Source organism: Carya illinoinensis, chromosome 10 (genome assembly GCF_018687715.1).
Source record: "Carya illinoinensis cultivar Pawnee chromosome 10, C.illinoinensisPawnee_v1, whole genome shotgun sequence".
Classification (NCBI taxonomy): domain Eukaryota; kingdom Viridiplantae; phylum Streptophyta; class Magnoliopsida; order Fagales; family Juglandaceae; genus Carya; species Carya illinoinensis.
The window spans coordinates 37,882,805-37,899,634 of NC_056761.1; the positions used below are offsets into that span (position 1 = coordinate 37,882,805).

At 33.4% G+C, this 16,830-nt stretch overlaps 1 protein-coding gene and 1 long non-coding RNA gene across 5 annotated transcripts; both read left to right on the forward strand.

The window, feature by feature from the left end:
• Nucleotides 1-1,433: 1,433 nt before the first annotated feature.
• On the forward strand, nt 1,434-6,007 carry LOC122280125 (receptor-like protein 6). 4 transcript variants are annotated; one of them, XR_006229742.1, is made up of 3 exons: nt 1,434-4,673; nt 4,780-4,968; nt 5,125-6,007. XR_006229742.1 is itself a non-coding variant. In XM_043091106.1 (2 exons), exons 1-2 carry the CDS (start codon nt 1,650-1,652, stop codon nt 5,151-5,153), a joined length of 3,348 nt encoding a protein of 1,115 aa, XP_042947040.1. In that variant the 5' UTR covers nt 1,434-1,649; the 3' UTR covers nt 5,154-6,007. The 4 variants fall into 4 exon arrangements, 3 of the variants coding, with proteins under 3 accessions (XP_042947040.1, XP_042947041.1, XP_042947039.1); XM_043091106.1 differs by having other exon boundaries at nt 1,434-4,968; XM_043091107.1 differs by lacking the exon at nt 5,125-6,007 and having other exon boundaries at nt 4,780-5,018.
• A 1,523-nt stretch (nt 6,008-7,530) lies between these two features.
• LOC122280127 lies at nt 7,531-9,026 on the forward strand. The gene is made up of 2 exons (XR_006229743.1): nt 7,531-7,944; nt 8,679-9,026. It is a non-coding gene; the product is annotated as an uncharacterized LOC122280127 (long non-coding RNA).
• Nucleotides 9,027-16,830: the final 7,804 nt, after the last annotated feature.

The following is a 16,830-nucleotide window of genomic DNA, read 5'->3' on the forward strand; positions in this document are numbered from 1 at the left end:
AATTCTGTTTGATATTCTTCAACAGTAGCAGTTTGTTTATATCTACTCTTTTATAATAAATCTTGTTTAATTTCCACATTTAAGTTTTTGTCCACTGGTTAGAATAGTAAAATAGCATCATGGGTTGCACGATTACGTTTTCGTCCTTTTGTTCATCGTTAAAAATACAATTAAAACTTTTTCTTATTTAATAATAATAATAATAATAACAATAATAATAATAATCTGAAGATTTTGGTTTATTGAACATTTATGGGATATTAATAACTTATACTTCTTCTTAGATTTAAAAATAATACAATTTTCCAATTTAATATTATTTGAAGAAAATAACAATTATCTTCATATTAGTTTTCTTAGTAATTCATAAAAATAAATCATAATCATTGGGGTAATAATATTTTCACTTTAAATTATTAAAATGATTAATCATACATTTTATCCTTTAAGAATTTGTTTAGGAAAGAATGTCTTTATATTTTCTAAGATCAATATTAATATTCCAAATTTGAAAAAAGTAATAATATTATTATGTTTAAGTTAAAAATGAAACATATTGTCTTTAAATTTTTTAAAAAAAAATATTTTATTATTATAAGGAATCGTTTCATAAAAATACAATTGTATTTATATTATTTCTCATAATAATGAATCATAACTAATAATATTTTTAAACTAATATTGCTTTCATTTAAAAAAAAAATCTTATTTTTTAAATTTCAAATTAAAAGTCAATTTTTTACATTTTATCATCCCATTAACAATTATATCCATTTACTTTTCTGAAACAATTAAAAACTTTGTTCATTTATTATTATTATTATTATTTTGTACATGTCTAATTGGTCATATAACAAGTGTAGCAATGCCGTCCTATATATTCATTATTATTTTAAACATTTGATTTGTTATATATTCATTAATTTAACATTTTCTGTTTCTTTCATTTTTTAGATATAATTATAATCATACTTATTTAAGTTATTCTTAACCCTCGGGTCCGAATTGCTGACCTGTAATATATATTGAGATGGTGAACGGTCTATTTCCACAGTTTTTATCTCAGGGCTACGCATTAGTCTAATTTTCAAAACAGGCAAAGTCGTGGAATTGGGTTTTATTTCCACTCAGAAGCTTGAAAAGTCATCCAGGGAATAAAGAAACGCCACCAAACTCAACGCGTCTTTTCCGAGATCGTCCATAGGACATTTAGGCCTTGTTTGTTTAGTCAAAATCAAAAATTTTATTTCATCTCATCTCAACTTATCATTATACTTTTTTTAAATTTTAATACAAAATATAATAAATAATTTAACTTTTTCAAATTCCAATACAAAATTAATATTCAAAAATTATATTATAACAATATTTTATTTATTACTATTTAAAACATCTCATCTCATTTCATATCATCTGTGTAACCAAACGGGGCCTTAACATTATGCAATTACACGCGCTTTACTTCGAGCGCTCCTCTCTGTTGACTACACCCTTATCTTCCAATCCCTCTCTTCCTCTCTTGGGTTTCCAAATCCGAACGGTTTTTGGTCGCCTACCACCCACACGACTCAGATCCACAGGTTCATGGGCTTTTATCTTCGTCAACCCGCCATTAATTCCATCACCTCAACGATTGTTTGCCGGTTCCAATGAGAATTCCGTTCTTTTTATCGATTTTCTTGATACCCATATGCTCAATTTTGCCCGGCTTCTCGATCTTTCTGGTCTCTGGCCAATGTTTGAACCATCAGAAAGACTTGTTGCTCAAATTGAACAACAGCCTCGAATTCGATTTAGCTTCTTCCACAAAACTGAGACACTGGAATCAGAGTTCCGATTGCTGTCAGTGGCGAGGCGTAAATTGCAGCAGCGAGGGACGTGTTACCGGACTCGACCTGAGCAGTGAATCCATCTCGGGAGGACTTCACAATTCGAGCAGCCTCTTCAGTCTTCAGTACCTCCAGAACCTAAGTTTGGCATATAACAAATTCAACTATTCCCAGTTTCCGTCAGGGTTTGACAAATTGACGAATTTGAGTCATTTGAACCTATCAAATGCTGGCTTTGCAGGTCAGATTCCGATTGAGCTTTCGCGTTTGAGAAGTTTGGTTATTCTTGATTTATCTACCCTTTACTTCCCTGAAATTCCTCCCCTAAAACTTGAGAATCCAAATTTGGAGATACTGGTTCAGAACTTTACGGAACTTATAGAACTTTATCTTGATGGTGTAAACATATCAGAACAAGGGAGCGAGTGGTGTGGGGCTTTATCATCATCACTGACCAATTTGAGGGTATTGAGCTTGTCAAATTGCAATCTTTTAGGCCCTTTGAATCCCTCCTTATTAAAGCTTCAGTCCCTCTCAAGTATTCGTCTGGATAATAACGACTTGTCTGCGTTAGTGCCGGAGTTCTTCGCAAATTTCACAAATTTGACGTCCTTGCGTCTCAGTTCTAGTGGGTTGTTTGACATATTTCCGGAAAAGATCTTCCAGGTGCCTACACTAGAGGTTCTTGACTTGTCTAATAATGCACGACTTGGTGGTTCCTTGCCAGATTTTCCTCAGAATGGGTACCTTCGAACCCTGGTACTTAGCCACACAAATTTCTCGGGAAAATTGCCGCACTCTATCGGTAACCTTAACATGTTGTCTAGAATGGATTTTTCAAGTTGCAATTTCAGCGGATCAATTCCAACTACAATGGCTAATCTTACCCAATTGCTTTATCTGGACATGTCATTCAACAATTTTACTGGACCAATTCCATCGTTCAGCAAGGCCAAGAATCTGACTCAAATAAACCTTTCTCATAACGATTTAACCGGTCAGATTACATCTACTCACTGGGAAGAGCTGAAGAATCTGGTAAACCTTGACTTGCGTGACAATTCTCTGAATGGGAGTATTCCAGTTTCTCTGTTTTCCCATTTATCATTGCGGTATCTGCAACTTTCCAACAACCAATTTTCTGGTGAGCTCACCAACATTTCTTCTAATGTATTGGAATACCTTGATTTGAGCAGCAACAATTTGGAAGGGGCAATCCCTGTGTCTGTCTTTAATTTTCGAGGTCTTAAGATCCTCTCGCTTTCTTCAAATAATCTTACCGGCTCAGTCCAGCTAAATATGATACACCAGTTGACAAACCTTTCGAGTCTTGATCTTTCCTACAACAGCTTGTCAATTGAATATGATAGAATCGGTTCTCCGTCCCTCTCCTTTCCCAACATTACCACGTTAAAATTGGCTTCCAGCAAGTTGAAAATATTTCCTGATTTTTTGAGAACCCAATCCAAATTAACAACTCTAGACCTTTCATATAACGGGATTGGTGGAGAGATACCCAACTGGATATGGAAACTGCCTGTTCTTCTACAGTTAAATCTTTCCTTTAACAATTTGGTGGCTCTAGAAGGATCTTCACTCACTGTCTCTTCTCTGAGTATCCTGGACATTCGTTCCAACCGACTCCAAGGGCAACTCCCAGTTCTCCCACCATCTGCCACGTATTTGGATTTCTCAAGGAATAATTTCAGCTCTATCATACCCTTGGACATTGGTGATTTCCTTTCTAACGCTTATTTCTTCTCTCTTTCAAGCAATAAATTCAATGGGAGCATACCTGTATCAATTTGCAATGCAGCATACCTCCAAGTTCTAGATCTGTCTAATAATTCCTTCAGTGGCATGATTCCGGAATGTTTGCTTCGGATGAGTACAACTCTTGGGGTGCTAAATCTAGGGAGAAACAATCTCCATGGCACAATTTCAGATACATTACAAGACAATTGTGGTTTGCAAACTTTAGATCTCAATGGAAACCAACTTGTAGGGCAGATACCTAAATCTTTGGCGAATTGCACAAGGTTGGAGGTCTTTAATATCGGTAACAACCACATTAAGGATATCTTCCCATGTCACTTGAAGAATGCATCCATATTGCGTGTCCTTGTTTTGCGCTCTAACTACTTTAGCGGGTCCCTTGGTTGTTCCGGTCCCGGGAAAAATGCCCCTTGGCCACTGCTTCAAATTTTGGATGTAGCTTTGAACAATTTCACTGGTAAGCTTCCAATAATATGCTTTTATACCTGGAAGGCTATGTTGAAAAGGGAAGATGATGCCAAATCAGAGCTCAATCACCTTCAATTTAGAGTCCTGGGATTTGGAAGCTTTTATTATCAAGATGTGATCACAGTTACCGTTAAAGGTCGAAACTTGGAATTTGTGAAGATTCTAACTCTTTTTACCTCGATTGACGTTTCCTGCAACAACCTGGATGGGCCAATACCAGAAGCATTTGGTGGACTCTCAGCACTATACATTCTAAACTTGTCGCATAATGCTCTTTCGGGACAAATCCCAAAATCTCTGGCAAACTTGACACAGTTGGAGTCGTTGGATTTTTCAAGCAATAAACTTACAGGGGAGATTCCTATGCAACTTGCAGAAAATCTTATTTTCCTTTCAGTCCTAAACCTTGCCTTCAATCAACTGGTGGGGCCGATTCCGCAGATCAAACAGTTCGCTACTTTTTCAGAAAGTTCGTACGTAGGGAACGAAGGATTATGTGGCTTTCCTCTTAAGAATTGTAATGCTGGCCACCGGACAGCACCATCAGCAGCACCAGTTGGATTTGATTGGCAGTTCATACTGACTGGGCTTGGCTTTGGGGTAGGAGCAGCATTGTTTGTTGCTCCCCTGATGTTTTGGGGGAAAGGAAGAAGATGGTACAACAAAAGCACTGATAAAATTGTTCTCGTGATTCTTACAATGATAGGATTGTCTTACACGGGCAGCAAAGATGGCAAGCTTGAGGTGGAGGAAGACATTGAAGATGACAGCATAGAAGACTATGATGATGAAGATGAAACGGAAAATGAAGAATTTCGAGGGCGATACTGTGTTTTTTGTTCCAAACTTGACATTAGTAGGAAGAGGGTCATCCATGACCCCAAATGTATATGCCGTAGCTCACCGCTGATCTCCTCCTCTTCCTGTACATCCTCGTCTTCTTCATAGCTTGGTTGTGCCATCATCAAAGGACATCTTTCTTCTCTCTCTCTCCTTTTTTTTTTCGCTCTTGTTTTATCCATAGAATTCATTTTTTTGTATCTACCTAGAGAATTATCGACCCAAGAGAGAGAGGATTAGTAGATGATCCAAACATGTAACTGAGTAGCCCTTTCAGTTTATGATATGGAAAGAAAGCATGGCAGAGGCGTGTGGAAAAGCTTTCAGGAATTCCGCAATAAAGAGAAACAATGATTTCATGTGAAGAGGTTTCAATTATTTTGATTCAGATTTTCGAATGCAGACTTGTGTTCCAAATTGGGTCTCTTATCGAGAAAGAGAGCACAGCAAGAACCTATTATAATAACCTCGACAAATTAGCCCTCAATTATGAGATACCCGATAATCCAAGCCAAGGAAGTCTTATCTTATTTGAAGATTGATATTTATATTCCTTCACTCAACAACACAGGAAAAGTCTCCTACTAATCCCATTTTGTAGTATCCTTGTCATATTTGATTGCTACAACATGCACTTATCACTCTATAATCTGGTTTCCTTCTTAAGTACAGCCTCCCAAGGAACGTCCAAAACTATCATATAGATTCTCATCAATTTCCATTCTACTGAAACTTTATCTCTCCTCGTACTCTATATATATAACACCCACAGGCCACTTCCTCTATGTTTCTCATTTCCATTCTACTGAAACTTTATCTCTCCTCGTACTCTATATATATAACACCTACAGGCCACTTCCTCTATGTTTCTCAGTGTGTGGTGTGGAGTGTGAATGCATTTGGTGGTACTGCTATTTGTGAAAGTTGAGTTCAAATCTTCCATTCGCAGTGGGCATCATCATTGGAAGGGTTAGCTGGACTTTAGGTATGCTGTAATTGAAATTATTTGTCATTTATTTGTTATTTTTTAGAAGACTTGTATTAAGATTTTCTGTTTTGTGTTGATAATATATCATTTATTTGTGTTGAGAAGATGTTTGTCTTGTGTTGAGAGTACGTCTTTTTTGCATTGAGAAGGTGAACTCCTCTTTTTAGCTAGTCGAATCTCTCTTGATTTTGTATGTTTAATTTCTAGTACAAGCATAGAACCTATTAACTAAACTAGTTAAGGATAGAGACAGAATACAAGCTGAGGACAGCTCATACTTTCTCCCAAGTCTAAACTAGTAACTAAACTAGTGCTGTTTCTTTTTTGTACAATATCACCTTCTCCAATCTTGGTGCATTAGCATTTCATGATTGCCTAAAAAGCTGATATAATGGAATATGCAGTTATTAGATTACAATATCCTCTGAATAGAGAGATCCTATTGGTTGCTAGCAAGTACAAGTATGAAATATATTCACGTTAACCATGCTCATTTCAACTCATGAATAAAGAATCCAATCAATCTATTAATATCAGGACCAAAAATACAAAAGAAAAAAAAAAAAAAAAGGAGCAGTACAATAATCACTCAGGTTATCTTTGCGTCTATGCTCTTTCAGTGCAGATGAGATGACTCTCTTATACAAAACAGTGGCCCATATTTAGAAATAGGTTCATTTCGTTTCAATCACACCCTAACAAGACATTAATAGAGGTGCTCAGAAAACATGAGTGCTTGTGGATTTTTCATTATAGTTGACTGTAGAGTTTCCTATGCATTACTTAAATTCTCACTTGTCGTGTCAATCTTTTGTACTTCATGTCTTTCTAGTTCTTCAATTTCTTCAATAGTTTATTTGAATAAATGTTGGGTTTCCTTTGGAATTATGTTTGATTTATTTTCTGTTACAATTATATAAAGATTAAAACTCCTCTTGTATCAAATTTGTAAACTTACTTCCTTCCATACATTTTAGCATATAACAAACATATCTAACAAAAATCAAAATAATATTGTTGCTGCTACACAAATGCAAGATAGTCAGACAACGAGATTAATCTGGATAGATAAAATGCTAGAGGATTATTTAGACATATGTGTTAATGAGATTATGCCAGTAACCTTCCCGAGACCCATTTTAATCAATGTTTTGAAAATCGTTCCGTTCCGGCCGGAATGGCCGGAATTTTTCGTGCCGGAATGGGATATATATCTATTCCGTTCCGGGTCAAATTCCAGCCGTTCTGGTCAAATTCCGGCCGTTCCGGTCAATTCCGGTCGGAATAGTAATTCCGGTAAAAAAAAAAAAAAAAAAAAAAGCTCTCTTGTAAATAAGTTGAAAAATAATGAATAAAATTGTACTTTTAGAATTCAAATACCCCTTTCCTTGTATTAGAAGTATTGTTACTTTTAATAATCTATCTATTTTTTAATTTTTTCCTTTATTTTTATGTCTTAACTCAAGTTTGTGATTTTTTTCAATATATATTCATTTTATAAATCTTTAATTCTTCTATATATATACACATATACATATCACACACTTACATATATATGTATTTATTTTATTAATTATTAGTTTATATATACATATAAATATTTATATATAATATATAATTAATCCCGAAACGGTACACCGAAACGTACCGGTACCGAAATATTTCGTTCCAGTGCCTCAACTGGAATGGTCTCCGGAACGGATTTCAAAACTTTGATTTTAATAAGGTAGGGTGGAAAAATGTGATTAATAAGTTTAGCGAGAAAGTTGATAAAGAATTTAACTACAAATAACTTAAGAACAAGTGGGATAGTTTAAAAAATGATTGGAATATTTGGACAAAATTAGTTGGAAAAGAAACTGGCTTTGGATGGGATTTGATGAAGAAGACAGTTGATGCTATGGATGAGTGGTGGGCAAAAAAATTATAGGTACTATGTTTTCTCCTATTTATTTTTTTTCTATATAATCCATTAATATTTACTATAACAGATTACATTGCACATACAGGAAATTTCAAAAGCAGCCAAGTTTCGGAATGCAGGTTTGGCTCATATTTCCAATTTAGATATGATATTTAAGGGTATAACTGCAACTGGTGAGGGAGCTTGAGCACCATCCTCTGGATTGGGTTTTGAAGATGCAATAAGATATGATTAGTATAACAAAATATTGTTAGAGTTAGAGGAGATTGATGATTCGGATGACAAACTTGGTGATATTCAAACAAATTTAGACACTCAGACAAAAGAAAATAAACATGTCAGTCCTACAGTCCAAGATAGGAAAAGGAAAAAATGAACTCAAATATTTTATCAACATTTTACACGTCTATGTGATGTACTTGAAAATTGGATTACAACATCATCCTCCGATAAACCTAGTCGTAGCATTGACGAGGTTATGGCTGTTGCACAAGAGTTAGTTGAGATAGAAAATGACTGATATTTTTACGGATGCAAGTGAGGTACTCCTTTCGAAATCACATAGAGAAATATTTATTACCCTAAAGGACCCAACATTTTAGATTGATTTTATTAAACAAATGAAAAATAAACGAAGTCAATATTGACTATTGTAATGTCATTTTAGGGATTCATTATTACTTTATTTTTCGAATGATTTGTAATAAACTATTTTAGAGGTTGTCGAGACTTATTTTTTTTAATTATATTTTTTGGATGAATTTTGACAATATTATTTTAGTGATGCTTGTTCTAAAGCATTACATGTTTATGATTTGTTTTTTTTTTTCTTCATATTTTTATCTTTTTACAGACATGGAGAATAATGGTTACGACACTAAACATTACACAAGTGATGCTGATAATAGCGAAGAAGAAAAAGAGAATGATATTGACTTTGTGATAGCATTACAATTAATGGTGGCTTCTAAATATTACACAACATATATTGTAAAGGAACCGTGTAGGACATCTCCACCTATAGGTCATAAGTTAGTTATAGAGATTCTAAATGGTCATCTTGATAGATGCCATTGACAATTTAGGATAGAAAAATATGTATTTCATGCTTTATGCAAAGACTTGAATGAAATATGTAACTTAACTAGTACTTGAAATATAACTATCAAATAAATGGGAGGAATTTTTTTTATTACATTAAGTCATGGGTTCAGGAATAGAATGGCGCAAGAAAGATTTAAACATTCGGGAGAGACTAGTAGTAGGCATTTTAATAGTGTATTAATGGATGTTTCACGAATAGCGGTTGACATTATCAGCCCCACTGATAGAGAATTTAAGGATATTTCAAAAAAAATCCGTGAAGATGAGAGATATTGGCCATACTTTAAATATTGTATTTGAGCTATTGATGATACCCACGTGCCAGTCATTATATCTCCAACAAAACAAATTCCATTTATTGGTAGAAAATGCATACCTACTCAAAATATCATGTCAGTTTGTGATTTTTATATGCGTTTCACTTTTGTTTGGACTATATGGGAAGGGACAGCACATGATACACGTGTTTTTATAGAAGTTATTCGAAAAGAGGAATTGCGCTTTCCACATACATCTAGAGGTTTGAATTTAATAAAAATGACATTATAAATTTTAATAAGATAATAAATGATTTTTGCATTACTTTTAATTTATTATCCTAAATTCTATGCAGGTAAATATTACTTGGTAGATGCTAGATATCCTCATATGAATAGATACATGGGGCCATACAAAAGGGAACGATATCATCTACCAGATTCTCACCATGGTCCTCAACCAATAGGTATGCATGAAATATTTAATCATGCACATTCATTGCTCAGATGCACTATTAAGAGAACATTTGGAGTTTGAAAAAATAGTTGGAAGATATTAGATCATATGCCAAATTTTCCTTATGATAAACAAATTAAAATTGTTGTGGCGTCTATGGTTATTCATAATTTTATTAGAACTCATGCATTAAAGGATATTGAGTTCAAGGCATACGATGAGGACAAGGATTATCTACCTCCTGGAAGCATGTAGGATGAAGAAGCAAAAGATTACTCAAGCATGCAACAATTAGAGATATCCATTGAAAATGTTATGAATATTGAGCGTGATTATATTGCTCTTTCATTTATGCAACATTGAATAAATTCTTTTTTTCATTATAATTACTAAAACACCTATTAGACTATTTTCATTGTTATTTTATTATAATATTTTATTTCTATCAGGATATATCATTTTTTTTCATTTCTATCTTAAAAAATACTTTTTTAATTTATTTACAAACAAATCTAATATGTTTGAGAGTGCTTTAAACTTATGAATCCCAAACAATAGATAGTTTTTTAATAATAGAGCTTAGTACATTAAGCTCTAAGCTATAAGTCTTAAGCTAGAAGAAATATTTTTCACCATAACCCCAAACATGTACTTAATTTATAACTTTAGGTCTTATAATCTATACTTTAATTGTTTAAAAGCTCTTTTAAAGAAAAAATAATATGTTTGGTAAATTTATAATATGAAAATCTACTTTTTTAAAAAGCATCAAATTGAAGCTTTTATCGAAAAGCTCCTGCAGATAACTGTATATTTTAAAAAAATTAATATAACTAACTTTAAAAGTACTTTAGAGACATGGTTACCAAACAATAAATGACTTTTTAATAGTAGAGTTTGTTATTTAAGTTATAAGCTATATGTTTTAAAGTTATAAGCTATGTTTCCTACCACAATCCCAAACATGCACTAATTGGTTTTAAAATATACAACTATCTACAAGAGATTTTTGATAAAAACTTCAATTTGGTGCTTTTTAAAAAATTAGGCTTTCAACTTTTTTAAGTGATTAAAGTACTTATTATAAATTTAATAAACATATCATTTTTTTTCTTTAAAAGAGTTTTTAAATAATTAAAAATAATTATCCCAAACAGGCTTTATGTGCATGTTTGGGATTGCGGTGGAAAATATAGCTTATAACTTTAAGTGCATGTTTGGGGTTGTGGTAGAAAATATTGCTTTTAGCTTAAGGCTTATAACTTAGAGCTTAACGTAATAAGCTCTACTATTAAAAATCCATTTAGTGTTTGGGATCCGTATGTCTAAAGCACTTTTAAATATATTAGATTTGTTTGTAAACGAATTTAAAAAACACTTTTTGAGATAGAAATGACACAAAATGGTATATTCTTGATAGAAATAAAATATTATAATAAAATAACAACGAAAATAGTCTAATAGATTTTTCAATAATTATAATGGAAAAAAAATATCTTCAACCATGCATAAGTGAAAGAGCAATATAATCACACTCAATATTAATAACATTTTCACTAGATATCTCTAATTGTTGCATGCTTGAGTAATCTTTTGCTTTTTCATCCTCCATGCTTCCAGGAGGTAGATAATCCTCGTCATCACCGTATGACTTGAACTCAATATCCTTTAATGCATGAGTTCTAATGAAATTATGAATAGCCATAGACGCCACGACAATTTTAACTTGCTTATGATAAGGAAAATTTGGCATATGATCTAACATCTTCCATCTATTTTTTCAAACTCCAAATGTTCTCTCAATAGTGCATCTGAGCGACGAATGTGCATGATTAAATATTTCACTCATACCCATTGGTCAAGGACCACGACAAAAATCTAGTAGATGATATCGTTCCCTTCTATATGGCCCCATGTATCCGTTCATATGAAGATATCCAGCATCTACCAACTAATATTTATCTGTATACAATTTAGGATAATAAATCAAAAGTAATATAAAAATCATTTATTATCTTATTAAAGTTTATTAATGTCATTTTTATTAAATTCAAACCTCTAGGTGGATGTGGAAAGTGCAATTCCTCCTTCCAAATAGCTTCCATAAAAATACGTGTATCATGTGCAGTACCTTCCCACCCAGCCCAAACAAAAGTGAAACGCATATGAAAATCACAAACTGCCATGATATTCTAAGTAGGTATGCCTTTTCTACCAATAAATGGAATTTGTTTTATTGGAGATATAGTAACTAGCACATGGGTTCCGTCAATAGCTCCAATACAATCTTTTAAGTATGGCCAATATCGCTCATCTTCACGAATGTTTTTTGGAACATCCTTAAATTCCCTATTAGTGAGACTGATAATGTCGACCGCCATTCGTGAAACAGCCATTAATACACTATTAAAATGCCTACTAATAGTCTCTCCTGAATATTGAAATATTTCTTGTACCATTCTATTTCCAAGCCCATGACCTAATGTAATCAAGAAAAGTCCAACCATTTCTTCGATAGTTATGTTTCGAGTACTAGTTAAGTTATATCTTTCATTCAACTCTTTGCATAAAGTATGAAATACATCTTTTTCCTTCCTAAATTGTTGATGACATTTATCTTGATGAGCATTTAGAATCTCCATAATAAACTTATGACCTATATGCGGAGAGGTCCTACAAGATTCCTTGAACATATATGTTATGTAATATTTAGAAGCCATCATTAATTGTAATGCTATCATAAAGTCAATATCATCGTCTTTTTCTTCTTCTTCACCATTATCGACATCGCTTGTATACTCTTCAATATCGTAACCATTATTCTCCATGTTTGTTAAATTCACAAAAATATGAAAAATAAATAAATAATAAAAACGCAATGTTTAAGAACAAGCATCAATAAAAAAGAATTAAAATGTTGTAAAAATTCACCCAAAAAATATAATAAAAAATTTTATTCTCAACAACCTCTAAAATAGTTCATTACTAAGCATTTAAAAAGGAAAATAATAACGAATCCCCAAAATAAGATCATGATTGTCATTATTGATTTATTTATTTTTCATTCGTTTAATAAAATCAATCTGAAATGTTGGGTCCTTCAGAGCAATAAACATTTATCTATCTGATTTCGTAAGGAGTACCTCACTTGCATACCTAAAAAACTCATAGTCATTTTCTATCTCAGCTAACTCTTGTACAATAGCCATAACCTCATCAATGTTGGCCAGGTTTATCAGAGGATGATGTTGTAACCCACTTTTCAAGAGCATCACAAAGACGTGTGAAATGTTGATCAAATATTTGAATTCCTTTTTTCCTTTTCCTATCTTGAATTGTAGGTATAACCCATTTAGATTCTTTCGTCTGAGTGTCTAAATCTGCATGAACATCACCAGGTTCATCATCCGAGTTATTAATCTCTTTTACCTCTAACATCACATCGTTATCTTGATCAAATCTTACTGCATCTTCAAAACTCAATCCAAAGGATAGAGCCCAAGCTTCCTCACCAGTGGCAGTTATACCCCTAAACATTATCTCCAACTTAGAAATATGAGTCAAACCTGCATTCCAAAACTTAGCCACTTCTGGAATTTCCTATATAAGGGTGCAATATAATCAATAATGGTAAATATTAACTGATTATAAAGAAGAAAATAAATAGGTGAAAACATAGTATCTATAACTTTTTTTCCCACCACTCATCCGTAGCGTCAATTGTCTTCTTCATCGGATCCCATCCAAGGCCAGTTTCCTTTCTTACCAATTTCGTCCAAATGTTCCAATCCTTTTTTAAACTATCCCACTTATTCTTTAGTTATTTATAGCAAAATTCTTTACCAATTTTCTCGCTAAACTTATTAACCACATTTTTCCACCCTATCTTATTAAAATGGGTTCCTAGACGATTACCAGCATAAATCTCACTAACACATATCTCTACATAATCCTCTAGCATTTTATCTGTCCAAATTAATCTCGCTATCTGACTATCTTGCATTTGGGTAACCACAACAACATGGTTTTGATTTCTCTTTAGCATGTTTGCTATATGCTGAAAAGTACATAAGGAAGTAAGTTAAAAGAAGCAATCTTTATAACTTCCAGGTTTATCAAGAATTATGCTGATGGTAACTTTAAGTAGCAGAGTTGCAGAAGTAATTATTGCATAATAAAGTTGCTGAATATGCAAAAATCCATTGGTTGTATGTGCTACTGTTAGAAACTAGAAAAGGCTTTGAGCATCAACCATAATAGTTATAATCCCTTGTAATGTAGAGAGTTTCTGCAATCGGCAGCAGTGCCAGGACTTTAGGCTTGGGGTCCAAGACTCCAAGCTGAAATTATGACTATGCTAACATTGACAAAAAGATTGGATGCCAACCACTTCTAGTAGTTAAGTGAGAGTTAGTTGGTAATTTTAGACCTTCCCAAATAGATTTGTACATGTAAAAAATTTAATTCCTGATTGGAGCCGCAAGTTCTAAATGTTTGAATGTAGTTTCCAAAATAGCAGCCATATTGTATTAAGGGATTATTGAAAATGTTACGGAGAAAGGGGTATGGCTCCCTCACACACACACAACACACTTTACCTATCTAAAAAATATGAGTTTTATGAGTTTTTCAATAGGTGGTTGGCCTATTGGAGGAAGAAGGTGGCCTTAAACTACAATGCTTGTGGAAATTGAGAGATTTTAAATGTGGGGTTGAACTCATTAATAGCACAAGCTGCAGGGCATTACTGAACTCAGTCATGGAACAACCAAATCAAGTTAGGGCTGAACTTTGGACAGCTTCCATCGGTAAACTTCTAAACTACCCAACTCAATATCCCAAATGATAATCAACACCAAGAAGTTAAGATATTATAACCATTTACATAAAGATAAGCTGTTGTTCTCGTCATAGAGCTCATTCACATAGATGAGTAGAAGTATATACCTAAGGCAACCAATCATCCAAAAAATTTCTTCCTTGAAAGCAAACATTACGAAAAAAAATCCACTAGTTTTAAAGATAGCAGACAATGAACTTTCTACTAAAACACAGCTTAACTATGAGAATGATCAGTTTCCTTGTACATTAACCTAAATATGTGGTAACAACAACATTGCATCCGTTTTCAGCTTGCATTGTAGATCCGTGTGGCCAAAGTCAATCATTACTTAAAAATATGGCACATATCTGTTGAAAAACCTGCACCAACTAATTAAAAACTTTTCAATTCATGGTTAATGACAAAAGCCCTTTGATAAGAGTCTCAACAATTTACACTAGGGATGACATGCGTCTAGAGTTTTTAGGGAAATCTACCCTGTACAAGACTTAACTCGTAATCATTAATTTTAAGTTAAATTGTTTAAAATTTTCCATCTCAACAATTATCACATGTATTTAATGAATTAAAAACCAGACTCAACATATTAGATGACAAATTTTAAGAAAATAAAATTTGAACCATTTAATCTAAAAATTGTAATTAGAATTTATGGACCCTCCATAAAATTTGAACCATTTAATCTAACCCAATGAGTGAAGGAAATACCCTCTTGTAACCATATATTAGAACAAGAGCTATGTTCAAAGCCACAGCCGTTATGATGATACTAGAAATTGTCAAGCAATTATAGGACTTGAAATGCGGCGCTCTGTGATTTCGTGCTCGATGAAGGACTTCATCCCCTTGCATAGCCAACAAAAAATAAACAAAGAAAAGAAAATGGGATCAAGGACTGTGATGACAACTAGAGAAGCAACTCCAAACAAAAATAACAAATAATGAGGAAATAATATCAATCACAACATACCTAGATTACAACCGACTGTGAATGGATGATTATAACTCACTTTGCACAAATGACAATACCATCGAATGCATGCACACTCCACATACACAATTTGCAATACCACTGAATGGAAGGTAAGGTTTTTTTACACACTCTACCGAACTCAATCATAGGTGTTGTATAAATAAAGCAGAGACGTAGAGTTTCAATAGGATGGAAAATACGTGAGAATCAATTGGAATGGATGTTAACAGAAATTTATTCATACATTTCTTCACTTTTTTTGGTGATGATAAAATCCAATTTTTGAGTAGGTACCTAACCCAATAAATTTGGAGACTTATTTGTTTCTAAAATCCAATCTTTGAGTAGGTAGCTAACCCAATAAATCTGGACACTTATCCAATACAATCTTCTTGCGTAGTCGGTTCCATTTTTCCCGGATTTTAGGAAAGAAAAGATAAGGCATCCAACCGAAGAGTGCCAATGAAGATGCACCGCCAAGGAAGAGAAGCCACACCAGTCCCAAACCTTGAGAAAAAGCTTTGGTAATCCAGTAGAGTTTAAAGAATTCTCTCCCCTGAGCTCTAATAACTTTGTTTTGGCTCCATTCAAATTTGATAGAGAGCAAATCAAGATTTTTCGTATGAGAAATCTCCAAAGAATGACTACCGATTCAGTTGGAGAACCTGGTGGAGACGATAAAGTTGAAGGTGCAGTGGCTGAAGAAGAGAAGCCGTACGTGAAGATGGACAAGGTGCGGGGGCTGAAGAAGTCTAACAAGCTGTCGATGTCGAAGGTGTAGGGGCTGAAGATTCGAAGGACGGTTTTCAGGTTCAATCGAGATTTTTGATAGTGCCTACCGATTATGTGTTATTAAAAAAAAAAGTTAAAGGCTTCAGTGCTATCTGAAAGTTGAAGGCTTCAGCGGATTAGTGGGTTACGGTGTCCCCTGCTCCTAGCGTGAAGGTTTTCGAAGGCCGAGAGAGAGAGAGAGAGAGAGAGAGAGAGAGAGAGGGGTAAAGTTGTCGTTGTGGTAAAATAATGAGAATCATTTTGTAATATACATGTCACGGTAAAATATGACTTACTTTTTGCAAAGTGCTTCTGACAAAAAGCATCAAAGTGATGCTTTTGTTGAAACGTACTTTTTTGCTTTTTTTAATTTAAAAGTACTTTAATATAAAATTACTAAACAGGTAAATTTTATCATTTAAGTACTTTAAACCATTATAAAGTACTTTTTAGACTTTTCACCGCAATACCAAACAGGCTCTAAGACTTATAACTTATAACTTAAGTAATAAGTTCTACTATTACAAAGTTATTTACTGTTTGGTAACCATATATTTAAAGTACTTTCAAACATGTTATGTTTGTTTGGAAAAAAATTAA

Coding starts and splice junctions, on each gene's coding strand:
- LOC122280125 (XM_043091105.1), top strand. CDS start 1,650: ATGAGAATTCCGTTCTTTTTATCGATTTTCTTGATACCCATATGCTCA.